This window comes from Cavia porcellus, unplaced genomic scaffold, assembly GCF_034190915.1.
Source record: "Cavia porcellus strain 051 isolate PalLab524CR breed Dunkin Hartley unplaced genomic scaffold, mCavPor4.1 scaffold_24, whole genome shotgun sequence".
NCBI lineage: Eukaryota > Metazoa > Chordata > Mammalia > Rodentia > Caviidae > Cavia > Cavia porcellus.
Window position 1 is genome coordinate 48,444,222 of NW_026947507.1, and position 16,438 is coordinate 48,460,659.

At 41.9% G+C, this 16,438-nt stretch overlaps 1 protein-coding gene across 1 annotated transcript in view; it reads left to right on the top strand.

Moving 5' to 3' along the window:
• Tdrp (testis development related protein) overlaps positions 1-16,438 on the top strand; it is a 39,376-nt gene that overhangs the window by 19,108 nt on the left and 3,830 nt on the right. Inside the window, exon 2 of the mRNA XM_063235023.1 lies at positions 13,975-14,078. Within this exon, the coding sequence (XP_063091093.1) occupies positions 13,975-14,078 (104 nt within the window). The remainder of the gene's footprint in view (positions 1-13,974; positions 14,079-16,438) is intronic.

The following is a 16,438-nucleotide window of genomic DNA, read 5'->3' on the forward strand; positions in this document are numbered from 1 at the left end:
CTTGTCCTTGGTCTTAGGAGGAAATCTTTCAAACTTTCAACACTTAGTATGATAGTAGCTGTGGGTTTTTCATAGCCGCCCATTATCAATTTGGGATTTTTTTTTATCATGAAAGGGTATTGGATTTGATCAAGTGGTTTTTTCCTTTCTTTTATCTCTCATTCTCTTCTCCTATCCATCTTCTTTCTTTTCTAGTGCTGAGGATTGAACCCAAGGATCATCTACCACTGAGCTGTGTCCCAGTCCTGTTAGCTGGGATGACACACATGCACCACACACCAGGCAGTGAAATGCTTTTTATACATCTAGTGACGTGATCATGTGAGCTGTTTTCCTTACTGTCTTTTTCTGTGGTAGTGGGTATGGGACATGCTCTTATTTGCCTAGCATATATGAAAGCCTGAGTTCATCACCAGTACTGAATCTTGTTCTCTTGATATGACAACTTTTTTGTTTTTATATACTGAACCATCTTGCATTATAGAGATAAAACCCACTTGACCCAGTGTGTCATTTTATTTATTTTTGAATTCATTTTTATTAGCATTTTATTGAGTATTTGTGGGATTATATTTATAAGATATATTAGTCTACAGTTTCCTTTTCTTATGATGCCTTTGTCTGGTTTTGCTATCAGTTTAACACTGCCCTGACAAAACGAGTTCTTTCCTTTTCTACATTTTGGAGGAACTTCTACAGAGTTGGTCTAAGTCTTCTTTAAATAGCTGGCAGAATTCATCAGGGAATATATCTGCACCTGGCATTTTATTTGGGGCAGGTTTTTGATGACTACCTTTAACCTGTGTTTTAGTTGTGTTTATTTGACACTTTTATTCTATTTGAATATTTTCAGTTTGACATTTAGCATAATTGGTTGATGTTACCATCTATTTTTAATAGTGTTATGGATACTAAATATGTCCCCCCAAAGCCTCACGTGATCATGGGGATTTGGGGAGGTGGCTGGATCTGGCTGTATAATGCTGGGATCAGTGATGTAATGCTGGGATTGATTCACAGTGCAATGCTGGATAAGAATATAAGGGTCAGAGAGGGCTGCTGTTGTCTTGGTGTTTGTCATCTGCTCGCTTCCTTCTGGCTTGCCATGAACTGTTTCTCCTCTGTGATGCACATCTGCCATGCCACTCTACCTTGGAGCCAATCAATTACGGACTGAAACCTTTACAAACTATGAACCAAAGTAGACTTTTCCTCCTTTAACTTTGGATGCAGAGGGCACAAGATGTCTATTTTGGGTATTTTATCTCAGCAGTGGTTAAAGTAATTAAGACAAGTAATATGATTGCAGTTACTTAAGATTTTAGTGTGATTGTGTCCAGTGTCTCGCTAAGGGGAACTAAGAACAGTATCTAGATCTTTGGCAAGGATGTGGGGTTTTGGTACCTCTGGACTGACCTGCACCTTGCACAAGAAAGCCCAGAAGAGTTTGTTGCCTTCTGATTTGTAACATTGGAACCTGGCCAGGGATGCCAGTGGTGCTGTTATGGGAAGACCATGGAGATGACCGATATGCTTGACCACAGGAGGAGACATCCTGTTGTGCCTACTGCCCACCCCAGAAGGCCAAGAACAGGCAAACCTCAGCAGCACAGTGTTCAGACAAATGTGGGAAAGTAAGAAAGAATGGAAGATGAGGCCTTCTGCTGTGTGTGGTGCAGTATATTGCGTGTAACTCAGAGAGCCGTGGAGCTCTGTGAGGGTTGGCATTTTGCCCCTGAAGCAGGAGGGAGCCTTAAACCCTCAAACGATTTAAAGAACTGAGTTTAACACTCTGTGCTCCTGAGAGTTTGCAGTCCTGCCCAGTGTGTGGCTGCTGCCAGCTGTCACTTCCTGGGCCTGTGTGTCACACAGGTCTCCAGGGCAGGCTTCTATTCTCCACCTGCACTGCTCCTCCTATCTCCTGGACCCCTTATTTTCCCTCAGTTTTAATTTATTATTTTAAGCACAGGAAATCTGGATCCATTATCTGTCCAGTTTTATCTTCTACTGAAATCAGCCAGACCTATTTCTGTAATATTTTGTTTACAGCATGGTGTTTATAATCACTAGCAGTTCCTGCCCTGGCCCTGGTAAGCCTGCTGTGGCCTGAAGCTCCCTGTCCTGGAGCTTCCTTGAGGCCACTGCTCATCCTTTTTTTATTTTCCAAAATCTATTTTATTTTAAAGAAAAAAAAAGAAGGGAAAAGATATAAAACAAAATTTCAAAACACATCAATCGGGGCAACTATGGTACATACACTGCGCATTGTCGACCTCAAATCATTCACTCAGAGCACAGGACATCTGCATTAAGTTGTCTGAACAACACCAGCGCAACTCTTTCTCTTCAGTGAACTCAGAGAAATCAGTAATATAACTATCTTAACTATCTTTTTATATACTTGCATATACATATACATATACATACGTTGTTTTTTCAGCTTCTTACACTAGTGAGACAATATGATGTTTACATATGTGTATCTTATTTCACTTATGAGTATAGCCTCAGGTTACATCTATTAAGCTATTAAAAGCTCATTTATCCTTCTTTATGGCTGAGTAGTGCTCCATTATTTAAAAAATCACATCTTTTTAATCTATTCCTCAGTCAATGGACTTTTAGGTGTTTCCAAGATCTGGCTATTACAAATTGTACTGCTATAAACATGAGTGCATATACATTGCTGTGATGGGATGTTTTAATTCTTTTAGGAAGATACCCAGAAGGAAAATAGCTGGGTCAAATGGGACCTCTAGTCTTAGTTTTCTGAGGATTCTGCACACTTATTTCCACAGTGGTTGCATCAGTCTGCATTTCTACCAACAGTAGAGAAGGGTTTGTTTTTCCCTACATCCATGCCAGTATTTGTTATTGGTTGATTTCTTCAAAATAGCCATTTTTCCAGGTGTTTTAATATGCATCTCTCAAATGACCAGTGATGTGAATGTTTTTGCTGTTTGTGTTTCTTTGTCTGAGAAGTGTGTATTCATCTCAGATGCCCATTTTTGAATTGGGTCTTCAAATCTTGGAGGACTGATTTTGTTTTTTAAGTATTTTATATGGTCTTGAAAGCAATCCTTTGTTTGAGAAACAGCTGGGGCAAACATTTTATCTCATGCTGTGGATTGTCTCTTCACTCTATTGGTGGTTTCTCTTGCTGTGCAAAAACTTTTCAATAAAATGAGATTCCAGTTGTTGATTCTTTGTGATAGTTCCTGTACAGTTGGTGTTTTGTTTATAAAGGCTTTGCCTATACTGATGTCTTCAAGAGTTTTGCCTATTCTGTCTTCCAGCAGATTTAATGTTTATGTTTTAATATTAAGATCTTTAATCCATTCCAATTTTAATTTAGTGCATGATAAAAGATATGGGTCCAGTTTTAATCTTTGACATGTGTAAAGTCAGTTTTTCCAGTACCATTTATTAAAGAGGCTATCTTTCTTCCAGTGAATGTGTTTGGCACTTTTGTGAAAGGTAAGGTAGATTAGTGTCTCTGGAGTTCTTTCTGCATTTTCTACTCTGATCCTTAATATTCAGGTCCGGTTTTTTCCCCCCAATACTACACTGTTTTTATCATAGTAGTTTTATAGTATAATATCGTTAGGGATTGTGATGATCCCTGCCTTAACTTTGTTTCCCAGGATTGCCTTTGCTAGGTCTTTTCTGGTTCCAGATGAATTTTAGGATTGTTTTCTCTAATTCTGTGAGATATGCTGTTGGAATTTTAATTGGGATTGCATTGAATCTGTGTAACAGTTTTGGAAGTATGGCCATTTTCACTGATTGATTCATGCTCTCCAAGAGCACAGGGTATCTTTCCATTTTCTTATATCCTCTTCAATTTCCTTTTTCAGAGTACTGTAGTTTTCAATATAGAGATCTTTTCACATTCTTTGTTAGACTGATTTCTAGATATTCTTTTGGGGGGTGCTATCATAAAAGGTGTTGTTTCCTTGATTTCTGTCTCAGTGAGTTTGTTGTTTGTGTACAGAAAGGCTACTGATTTTTAAATGTTGACTTTGTATTTGCTTATTAAATCTAGTAGTCTTTTGGTGGAGTTTTTGGGGTCTTCTCTGTAGAGTATCGTGTCGTCTGCAAATAACAATAGTTTAGCTTCGTCTTTTCCTATCTTTTTTCCTTTTTTTTTTTCTCTTTCCTAATTGTTGCCGTTAAAGTTTCCAAGACTATGTTGAATTAGGGTGGAGACAGTGGACATCCTTGTCTTGTTCCTGATATTAGAGAGAAAGCTTTCAGATTTTGTCCATTTAGTATGATACTGGCTGTTTGTTTGTTATAGATGGCTTTTATCAGATTGAGATAAAGACCATCTATTCCAATTTTCTGTAGGGTTTTTATCATAAGTGAGTGCTGGACTTTGTCAAAAGATTTTTCTGCATCTGTTGAGATGATCATATGATTTTTATCTTTGGTTCTATTAATATGGTGCACTACATTTATTGACTTACATATGTTGAAACCATCCCTGCATCCTTGGGATGAACCCCACTTGATTATGGTATATAATCTTGATAATTTGCTGCAGTCTGCTTGCCCGTATCTTATTGATGATTTCTGCATCACTGTTCATTAGGAAAATTGACCTGTAATTCTCTAGGAATAATTGAGTCCTTCCTTTGTTTTGGTATCAGGAGAATGCTTGTCTCCAGGAATGAATTTGGAAGTATTGCCTCCCTTTTAATTTCATTAAAGAGTTTGAGAAGTAGTAGTGTTAGGTCTTATGTAAATTTCTTGTAGAATTCAGCAGTGAATCTGTTAGGGCTTGGGCTTTTCTTTATTGGTAGGTTTTTAATTATATTTTCAATTTCATTTATTGATATTGTGTTATTTCGGATTTTTATATCTTCTTTTTTTTTTTTTTTTTTTTTTTTTTGGTCTTTTTCCTTTTTATTGGTACCGGGGATCGAACTCATGACTGCCTGGTTGCAAGGCAGGCGCTTATGCCGCTGAGCTAAACCCCCAGCCCCCCCCCCTTTTTTGTTTTGGATTTTTGTATCTTCTTGATTCAGCTTTGATAATTCATATGTATCTAGGAATCTGTCCATTTCTTCTGTATTTTCTGATCTATCCCAGCAAGCCAGCAGTAGCGTTCTGGCAAAGATAATCTCAGCAGGCTTGCCCCAAGACCAAATGCATTGGGCTTGCCATAGTCCAAGCAAAATTTCCATGCATCTGAGCCCAGCTGGGAGCTGCTAGATGAAACCGGCAGCAGTTCTGGGTTCTGAGTCTGTCTCCAAAATGGTTCCTGGCCAATCACACTCTCCATGGGAGCACTAAGTCCTCTGCACTCACCACCAGCCAGTGCAGTCCTCCATGTCTGCCACTCCCCTCTAGTGCCATGTCTTTCTGTAGAGATCTCCAGGGTTGCCAGCGATCACCGTCACCATCACTGTGTGCCCCCAGGTTCAAACAGCTCTTCTTATGCAGTGAATCTCATCTCAGGGAGAGGGCACTGCTAGATACCACCTTCTTCATTGAAGTTTTTCTTTTCACTCTTTCTGTGGGTTTCAGTTCACACTTCAGATTCTTCCAGGGGACCCACTTCCTTCTTTCTTATCTTCCTCACAGTACACAGTATTATATTCCAGCATCTAGATGTGACTCATAGGCTGTTTTCTCTGCTGCTTACTGCTCACCATCTTCCTGGAAGTCCCTCATCCTCTTTCAGTCTGTCCTGTGCCTTGACCACCAGTTTATGCTTGCTGGCTGTTACCAAATGTGGTTGCCTTTTCTTGTCTGTGTTTGCTTGATGAGAGCTGCTGCAGAAAGCAGATCCTGATGTCTGAGAATCAAACACAGTGGAGGTCCTTTTCCTGTTGGTGACACCAGTGTCCCCTCCTTCCATGGTGCCTGCCAGCAGGTGGTCCAAGCAGCTCTGGGGAAAGTGAAGAGCATGGACACAGTTGTGAGACCAGCATCCCCATGACTGGGGATGTTGGCTATTGCTTCCAGGACCACGCGTCCAGAAAGGACGGCATTCTGCAGCTGCAGCTGCTCTTTTCTCTGGTTCCTGTCTGTGTTCAGTGCTGTCTCTGTGTCAGTCAAAAGGTGACAGGGATGAGTCTTTTCTTCAGTCTGCTTTTACTACCATCCCTTGGCCTGTATGTGCTGGCCTCTTTGTGTTATGCTGGCTCGGTTGGAAAGCAATTTCTATCTCTTTCTTTTGTTGCAAACTAGGGAACTCTGGAGGAGCCCGTTCTCCCAAGCATGATGTTACTCTCTAAGTCTGCTTCATGTATCCCCAGAAATGTGAAGACAGCCCCAGAGGTGCTTGTGGGGAAGGGGACAGGGTGGGAGCAGGGCTCCCTGCAGGAGGCAGCCATTGTCCTACCTCCTCCAGGTGACGACACCTAAGAAATTAGCTGTTGTCTCTGATTTTGGGTGTGACTGAAGCCTACTGTGCTTCTCCATGGAGTGGCTTTCACTCCAGGTAGTCTTGGGTGACACCTGGAGTTGGGGTTGCTGGTTAGAGGCTGCTGCTTACACCTGGAGTCATGGTTTATACTGCTGCACAAGCTTGGGCTTTGGAAATGGTCATTTTCTTATTGTTCCCAGCATAGGCATTGGTGAAGCACTGCTTATGTGGTTACATTGGTTTTGTCAGCTTTTCCATTCTCCTCACTGTCATGAAAAGTGAGATCCATCCCATGCAAAGACCCTTCCCACTGTGACACACAGGCAGCAGCATAATGAACTGGTTATTAAAGCTGACTTAGTGCTTGTGAAAGAGGTATGTGTGGGCTTGTACAGAGCACTTACTGCACTCATAGAATTAATCATTTTCAGCACTTTGCAGGCCGGCTGAACAAAAGAATATTTGTACAAGGATGGCTACACTGCTGTTTTAAGTCTGTAGGTCTATTTCTAGGTAAGGCAGCATTATGGTTTCTTATTTTAGATTACATAAGAAATTCCAAATGTGTTAATTAATATGTTTTCATAAGGCATACAAGGGTTATGTGGAGCTTATAATGTATATTGGTTATGTAAATTGAGCATTAAGTCATTATTTATGAAAAGTTAATTTTTATTTTAGCAAAATAAATTTTGTGTGGGAAGTAATTTTTCCTTACTTCTCCAAATAAGTATTTACCATTATTAATAGTAATTAGTCATTTAGTTTTCAAATATATTTTCTTTAAAAGGACATTAATAGAAGTTTTCAGAATGGGAAATGATTAAAAATGAGGCTTAGAAGCCCAGAATGAATTGGAAGTCTGGCTTCCAGCAAGCAAAGAGCCCAAGTTCATTTATTTTAATGATTGCATTGTCACTGCCTTTCAATGACAATTTTTGGTGTGTTGGAATTTAAATGAGGTCAGAATCTTTACATGGCTGTTCTGAACTAAATGATAGAGTGTAAAGAATTTAGTTAGCTCAAATTGTAAACTGGCAACACTGGGAGGAATTGTCCCAGTGTGTGTGGCTAAGTGATGATGGCTTTTCCTCTGAGGCAAGCATTATGCTCAGACTGTTGATGGCAGTGGGCGAAGTGTATGTGATTGGGTGTCTGGTAGAGTGCTGTCCATTGTGAACCTCACACACGCTGGATCTCTCAGGCCAGGGGTACTCTGGTTTCATTTCTGTGGTGAGTGGGCTGGGATCCATCTCCAGACTCTCCTAATTCTGACTTTAGCACCTAGAAAGAGGACTAAAGGAAAAGAGAGCATGGCCAGCACAGTGCATGGGGTCTCTACCCTTCATAGGTAGTCTGAGGCCCTCAGGCAGCACAGCCTTCCTGTGTCCAGTCATCCTTCTTTTCCTTCTTCTCCTTCTCCTCCTCCTCTTCCTATTCCTCTCCATCTCCCTACCCTGTTTTAAAATTTGATTTTCAGCACAGTGTAGCAGTGAGCACCTACAGTTCAAGCTACATGAAAGGATCTCTTGAGCCTAGTGGTTCAAGACTAGTCTGCATAATGTAGTAAGATCCTGTCTCAAATTTTAAACATGTTTTTTAAAGATAACATTTTAAAGAAATTTCAGGAGAAAAACCACTCCTGCCAGGGATGATATAGCTGCATTCCTGATGGAGAGGGCCGTGAGTCTGTTAGTGACAGGGCTGTCATAGGACTTGGCAGCCTGTGCTGTGGAAGGTGTTTTAAATGATGGAGTTTCACAGTCCTGGGCCTGTAAGCCCCAGTGCCATGGGACCAGCATTCTAGGAACTTTCAGTTGTCCCATGAGTGCCAGGCATGATAAAAACTGGCTGCCTGGAAAGTGAGAGCTGGGAAGATAATGAAGACAGGACAGAGGATGTGGATGCCTTTGGCTGCCATCATAGTCAGTGGGACCCTATATTTACAGCCAGTATTCAAATAAGCCAGTTTGGTTTTCTTTTATTTTGCCAAGATTTCTACTGGGTTGTTTTAATTTTTCTTACTGTCTTGTAACATTTTTCTTACATTGAGGATACTAAGTATTTATCATTATATATTGTAATTTCTGTAGCATTTTGCTTTTTAACAATTTTTCAAATTTAAAAGGAGCTATTAAGTTTATGGTGAAAAACAGTCTCCTTCAGGAAATGCCTTGTGAGACAGTTTAATCCATTTCTTATTTAACCCCATGTTTCTAAGTGCATAATTTTATAAGCTAAGAATTCTGTCAAAAGACACAATCAGAACAAAGTTGGTTATAGACCCTGTGGCTTTATTGGCAGCTCTTGGATGGGGTGACTCTGCTCTGGCCCTGGGGCAAGAGGAGATGAGACTAGGAATAGGACACAGAGCAGAGGGAGAAGCTGCTGAAGGAGCAATATCAGATTGCTTCAGACTAAAGCAGGGGGACCTGGGCTCGGCACCAGGGATCCCCTTGGGTGTGATGTCTCCAGCTAGAGCAGGAGCTCAGTGCAAACTGGGCCCCTACTTGCTGTCTGAGTTCTGTGGACATTAAGGCCATTACACAGTATGTGTGAGCTGCCTTGCTGTGGCGTCTGGGTCAGTGCTTTCTGTGGCTACAGACAGCGCACTTTCTTAGGAGGCTTAAAGTCTTGGTTTACAGCTGTGGCGTACCTGTTGTTGCTGCTGAACGTGCAGTGCAGTGCAGAAGTTGCATTGCATGTCAGGGCCGTGTGTCGCTGTGGCAGTAGGGCTCACGCTTCTTCCCAGTGGCTCTTGTGTCTATACTGGGCCTCCTGGCTGCCCTGCACTGGTAGCAGCTCAGCTCCCAGCTGTCTGTGGCTGCTGCTGAGTAGTCATGTGCTGCCTTCAGCTGTTTTGGGCAGTGAGTGAGAAGCCCACCCTAGATTTGCTATCTTCATTGCGAGTCACATTGCTGTTCCTTGTGGGGCCCAAAGATGGCTCTTCTTCCCTCACTGTGCCCACCCCTGCCTCACTCTCCTGGATGAGTAGGAGCCCTGCCTGCCCTCACTGTCCACCTCCAGGTGCTCTGCTAGATGACCTTGTCTGGTCTGCTCTGACATCTCAGCTGGTGACTTGGGCTGGTGCACCCCTGGGTTGACTGAGGACTAGAGGTGGCTGAGGGAGGAGGATGGCAACAGTAGTACTCTTCTTAACTGGCCCTGTCACAGGAAATGAACTAATTGTTGTCCTGTGCATCCAGAATGGGACCAGCTTGTGTCCTTAGAGAGCTAAGAAGATGACCTCTCAGGTTCCTGTGTACTGTGGAGCCTGAAGACTGTGGTTAAGAAGCGTTATGATTAGCACTGCATTTCCAGAGCACAGCTCAAAAGGTGTCTGTTGTCTGTCTGATGGGTAACGCACGCATAAGGCAAAAAAGTGAAAACGTCCTCTTTAATGTCTCCCAGGCGCTGGCTCTTTCTGCAGTGACCAGTCATGCTGTCTTCCAGGGACATTGCACAAGTAAATAACCAGCTTGTATCACATGCCCATTCATACATATAGGCACTCATGTGAGCCCTGAGGTCATCCCTGGGCACTTGCTCTGTGAATTTGTGAACGCATCTTATATAGTGGTTTCCAATCTGAAGTCCCAGCTTGTGACCTCCTCACATTGGCTGGGTGTTGTGTCATCCTAGATATAGTACTGTGTGTGTGTGTGTGTGTGTGTGTGTGTGTGTGTACAGTCCTAGATAGGGTACAGTGTACATGTGTGTGTGTGATCTAGATAAGATACAATATGTGTGTAATCCTGGATACAGTACAGTATTTGTCTGCATGATCTAGATAGAATATAGTGTGTGTGATCGTGGATGTAGTAGTAGTAGTAGTAGTAGTGTGTGTGTGTGTGTGTGTGTGTGTGTGTGTGCGTGTGACCCTTGATACAGTACAGGGTGTGTGTGACCACGCATGCATGCACATGAGATTCTAGACACAGTGTTTGGATGAGTGTGTGGCTCTGGTCACCAGGTGGTATACGGAATGTACCTGGTTTTCTGATGGTCTTTAGTGGGCAGGAGCATGGGGACAGTGGAGACAGTGGTCTCTTCTGTCTAGGGTCTGCCTGCTCCATGAGGTCGGTGTAGGCCCATGCTGCTGTGAGATGTCCTGCATTGGCTACATCTCTTGGAACTTTCCCTGTAGCCAGATACTCTAGTCTGATAAAGGGGACTTGGCTTTAGTTTCACTGTTGACCTAGATCCCTGAATTCCTCCAGAATTACCAGTTTCTCTTGAGTGTTTAAACATAAGATTATCTGAATCTCAAATTCAGAATGGCTGGAAATTCAGAATTGCTTTTCTATGTCATGATTGAACCCAGACTGGCTGCAGGTAGACAGCACAATGTCTGTGGCTTGGACACTGGCCCCAGAGTGAGGCCATTTCCATTATCCATCTTCAGGAAGGACAGGGATGTAGTGTCAGTTTATGGCAATGCCAAAGAGAGCTTTGGAAGGGAGTTGCCCACCTTCCTCCTTTCCTGCCTCCGTCCCTTCCTCCCTCCCTCCCTTCTAGGTTACCCCAGCCAGCAGTACCCTGGTGCCAGCGTTAAGCTTTAAGTAGGAAACTATTGGGGTATGACTGCTGTGGCCCAGTGTGGACTTAGAGCTCTATGCAGCTGTTTGCATCCAGCCTCCTCTATTTCTTGGTGGTGAAGATTGAATCAGGGAGCAGAGAACTACATCCCCAGCCCTTTTTATTTTGCTAAATTGCCTAGACTGGCCTTGAATTTGTGATCCTCCTACCTCAGCCTTCCAAGTAGCCAGGATTACAAGTGTGGCCACCACCTCTGGCACATGAATTAACCTCTTTGTTATCCATATCTGGAAGTGCAGCAGCATGCCCATGAAAACAGAGCCATGGTGCCCTGTAGTGGTAAGTGCACCTTCCCATCCATTTGTCCTCAGGGAGACTTTTCAAAACCTCCAGCAGATGCCTGTGAACAAACTATGTGTATACTGTTTTAACCCATACGTACAAGCCTATGATAGAGTTAATGTCTTAGTCACTGTCCTCATCTCTGGGGTATAATATCAATTACACAACTGGGATACAATTAAAGGAGGAGCCATTTATTTTGGTTCATACTTCAGTCCATGGTCAGTCAGCTCTAAAGAAAAAAACAGCATGGCAGAGCAGCTGTGTTGAGGGGGGCAGTCACAGTGACCAGGAAGCAGAAGATGAAGGGAGGAGCCAGGAAGAGAGAGATGCCATTCCAGGCCACACCCCAGTGATCACCTGCTAACAGCAAGTTATCTATGAGCCCCCTCTATGACTCAATAACCATCCAAAAGCCCACTTGTAAGCACTAGAGACACTTGGAGGAATTTCAGAAATCAACCATAACAGCTAATATATAAATTAGGCACAATAAGAGATTAATACCTCAAAAAATACAGCAGTTACAACAATAAATGAAACTTCTTTATCAGTATTCTTGAACTTTAAAGCCATTGACATGTAAAATAAGAGTTGCAGAACCCAAATACTGTGATACTGCAACAGTCAACCCCATACCTGACAGCTCCTGAGTGACCAACAGGCAGGTACAGGCACACTGGACTCTGACTCATGCCTAGTGGGAGGGACAGGACTGCATGGGATCCATTTGTACTGCTCAGGATGCAGCATCATTTGAAACTTAAGTATTATTTATTTCTGGATTTCTGCATTTGATATTTTCAGACCTCGACTGATTGTGGGTAACTAAACCTGTCTATAGAAAGAGGAACCTTGGGTTAGGAAACTGCTGCAAACTGTAGGCAGGGCTTCCTCATCCCATAAAATCTGATGTCACTGTGGTATGAAAACTGTCTTACCTACATAGCTTAAAGATGCTTTTTAAAAAAATATCTTTGGAAAGGGTATTATGAAATTACTTTTAGTAAAGCCACCAGGCATCTGGACTGAGTGTTCACTTCATGGCTACTTGCTTTAGCTGAATGACTGACAGTCTTAGAGCTCACTTTCCACACTGTGGTCCTGCTGCCGTCCTGTGGGTTATTATTCAATCCAGAGATGAGGCATGTTGGTGATGTTCATTGATACCCTACAGGGTCTAGATGAGTCAACATCTGGATTCAGATTTCTTGGTGGAATCCTGCTAGCAAATCATCGTGCTGAGCCATGTAGACTACCAAATATGCATGACAGTGTTTCAAAGCACTGGTGAATTCTGAGACCTAGAAGGTCTCAGAATAGCATGGAAAACTAATACTAAACACCCGGTTTATTGACATTGTGATTTCTTTTGGAGTGGGCACAGCACCAGATCCATGATTGTTAATATCTTCCCAGTGGGTTTGTTGGGGCATCTGCCCTTTGGAACACAAACCTCTGCCCAGGGTGGATCTTCTGGTCTGGCCTGACAGAGGTAGGAAGTGGGGTCTGTGAGTCCTCTGTCAGCTCTTGAGGACATCCTGTGTTGAGAGACACTGGGCCCTTAATCATAGAGCTGCCTAGGTGGGTTAGTTGAATTTATGATAGATTGTCTCACACCAGTGGCATCCCAGCTACTCAGTTTAATTTATCAGGATTGCTTTGTTTTTGTATTCCATTTTTATGATACTTATTATTCAAAGCTAGATGTGCCACATTGCATGGCCCTTCCTCCAGACCAGCCCTAGCAGAGAGGATGGATGCAGAGGGATATTAAACCATGTGATGCAAATCTAGACTTTCAGGAAATGTTGGTTTCTTTGAATACATTCCTTTTTTAAAAAAAAAATCAAAGTATTTTATAGATCCAAAATAGCATTAATTATAAAATACTCAGACATCAGATATGGAAATCATATAAAATAATTTGTTTAGAATCAGCTAAACATTATTTCTTCTCAGATGCTTATAATTGTGGAGGTGATGACAAGGGCCAGTGTCCCCTCACAGGTGCTAAAGGTGGTACAGAGAATGTCTGGGATTTAGGCAGAGGACACTTTTTCTAGGATCAGGCTCAAGCATGACCTGATACCTGCTTGTATTGGAAGCTTTGTTTGATCATAAACCTCATTATCCGAATCTACTTTAAGCAAAATGTGATTATTAGCTAGCATATTATCAGATGTAGGTCACCCAGCAGCATGGTCAAGCATCTGGGACCACCACCATCATATCTGGGGTGACAGGTGGCTGACAGGCAGACTTCTCAGTGTGTAAAGGCATGCAGAGGGAAAAGGAGGCAGGAACTTGTGGTCAGCAGTGGATCTGCCTCCCATATGATGCTCTAATGTTATCACAGCTGTTGTAATGTCATAGCACCATAGGCTCCTTGGGTTGGTAAAGATGCCACTTGGATCTACAGCACATATAATGATCACCACATAACACTTGATAAGTGAGTACAGCACTAGTTTCTGTATTTACCATCCTGTGCTTTTCTTCATTAGTTTAGCTCATGGCCCTGTGGGTAGAAGTCTGTTCTATGCATGGATAGGCCAGACCATTTGGGTACACTATGATGTCTGCAGAACTAAATTGCTTGACAACGTCTCTCCCAAACCATATTTCCATCTACATGTCACTGAACTCACTGGAATAAAAAAAAGATCTATTGATTTACTATGTCACATTTGACGGTTTTCTTAACCTTTTGTTAGGTTCAGGGAACAAGTTTCCGAGGTTGGAAAGATGTGACTTCTCTGTTTAATAAAGATGATGAACAGCATCTGCTTGAAAGATGTAAATCTCCCAAGTCCAAAGGGTGAGTCACAAGTGTAAAAAAAATCATTTCATGAGAGGGAGGAAGGCATGGGGAGGTGGAGAAGATGGCTACCTTGGAATAAGCACCAGGGCCCTTGTAGAGGCCTTGCCCACCTTAAGGTACAGCAGATCCTAGTCTGTGTGAGGTGGCCCCAGAGTTCTCACATTGCCATTACACAGAAATTTGCAGTTTTGGAAATTCTAAAGATAAAAAAAAGCCTTTGGAAAAAGCTCTTGGGGGCCATAAGCATTTTGGACTATTATAGAAAGGTTAAAAAATACTTAAGAATTTGAAATGTATTGGCTTTAAGACACTCTATATTCATACTTAAATTTTTTATTACTTTCAGAATATAAAGAAAAACTGTTAAAGAGGATTGATTGCTAAATTTTAAGTGATTTTAGAAAATTAAACTGACATGTTGCTGCCACTTTATAAATATTTCACAGTGTTAAAAAGTGCATTTAAAGTTGGAAATAAAGTCATAGACTGTAGTATTGTTACCTTCTGTTGATCGGCTTTTATTGACCAAATACTTGAGAAAGAACAATTTAAAAAGGGAAAGATTTATTTTTGGCTTATGGTTTTAGGCCATGTCCATTGGCTTCAAGACAGAAACATCATGATAAAAGGGCTTGGTGGAAGAAAGCAGCTCACCTCATGGCAGCCAGGAAGCAAGAGAGAAAGCAGTGAATCTAAAATGCAGGTTCTGAGGACAAGACATAGTCCCCAGGGTCATGGCCCCATGACCCAGTCCCTTCATCTAGGCCCCATATCCTAGCAACCTGTTCAGCTATGAACTCAACAATGGCTTAATCCATTTATACAGTTAGTGTTCTCATGATCCAATCGCTTCCCCAAAGCCCCATCTCTAAATATATGAGCCCTTTGTGGGACATTGCTCCAAACTGTAACATTCTATCCGAGGTCTTTCTTCATGCAAAATGTTTTCAGTCCATCTCCAAGAGTCTCCCATAGTCTTAACAGCTCCAGTGTTGCTCAGAGATCTAAGTCCAGATCCTCTGATACTCAAGGCCACCTTTATGTGTAAGACCTTATAAAAATAAAAATTAAAAACAGCAAGTTATGTACTTCCAACATGTAATTGCAGAGTTCAAGTCCCTCTGAAAGGGAGAAATAGGAAAATAGGAAGGAGTAATTGGCCCAAAGCCATATGGAAACCCAGCAGGGGAAACATTAAATCTTATAGCTTCATGTCCCGCATCTGGGGCAACATTTATTATGTGCTTTCCAAAGGAGTTGGGCAGCTCTGTCCTTATGGCCTTGCCCATTGCAATCCACATGACTTATAGGGTTGGCTCTACTCACTGCCTACAGCTTTTCTTGGCAGACATTCTTTGCATCTCTCTTTGCCATTGCAGCTTCATCTTTATTACCACAATATTGTCCTCTTACAGGCTTCCCATAGGAATTCTGTGTATTACCTAGCCTCCCAAACTTTCCTTTGAAATCTGAGTGGAAGACTCCAGGACCCCGTAACACTTGCATTCTGTATGTCTACAAAACCAGCATCATGTGAACAATATGAAGGTCTACCACCGGCTTAACAACAGCTAGGTCCCTTGGATGGTGACTGCAGTGGCCTTGATGGCTGAGCATGGTGAAATTTGTCCCAGAGAATCTTTTCTCTGGGCAACCACATTTACAGGGAGGCTTGGAGCTCTTCTCTCAAATGAAACATCTTCTCTCAAATGTAACACTTTTACATTTTTAAGCCTGCAACAGTGATTGCTAATTCCTGAAGTTCCCTTAATACATCTTTCTTCTTGTCCTTGGGCCAAATATTTGCACCTTTTTAATGGTGTTGGTATTTTCAGCAATCATACATCTTGGGCCTCAACTTTATTTATGTGCTTTTTTCCTGGGCAAAGTGCAAGGTTTTCAAATCTTTTTTACTCTGCTTCTTGCTCATAATTCTTATAATACGGCTGAAAGCAATCAACAATATGTGTGCCACAGCCTGAATGTTGTCTGCCTTGAAATTTCCTCTGCCAGATTAATTATACCTTACCTTTAAACTCAACATGAAAAAAAATATATATATAGAGAGAGATTCTTTGCCAGAATGAACATACATGGTTTCTAGTCCAGTTCCCAAAAGTCTTCATTCCTATTTGAAATATCATGAGCATAATGTTTATTGTCTGAATTCCTGTCAGCATTTCGATCTGGCTCAGAATCATCCATTGGCTTCTACCTATAATAATTCTAAAGCTTCTCTAATTTGTATCTCTAAGTCTTTCAAACTCCTCCAACAAACTAGTTCCAAAAGCTTTTGACCCACATGGTCTGATATAGGCCCAGAAATCATCCCACTTCTTGGTGCTATTTTATCTGTT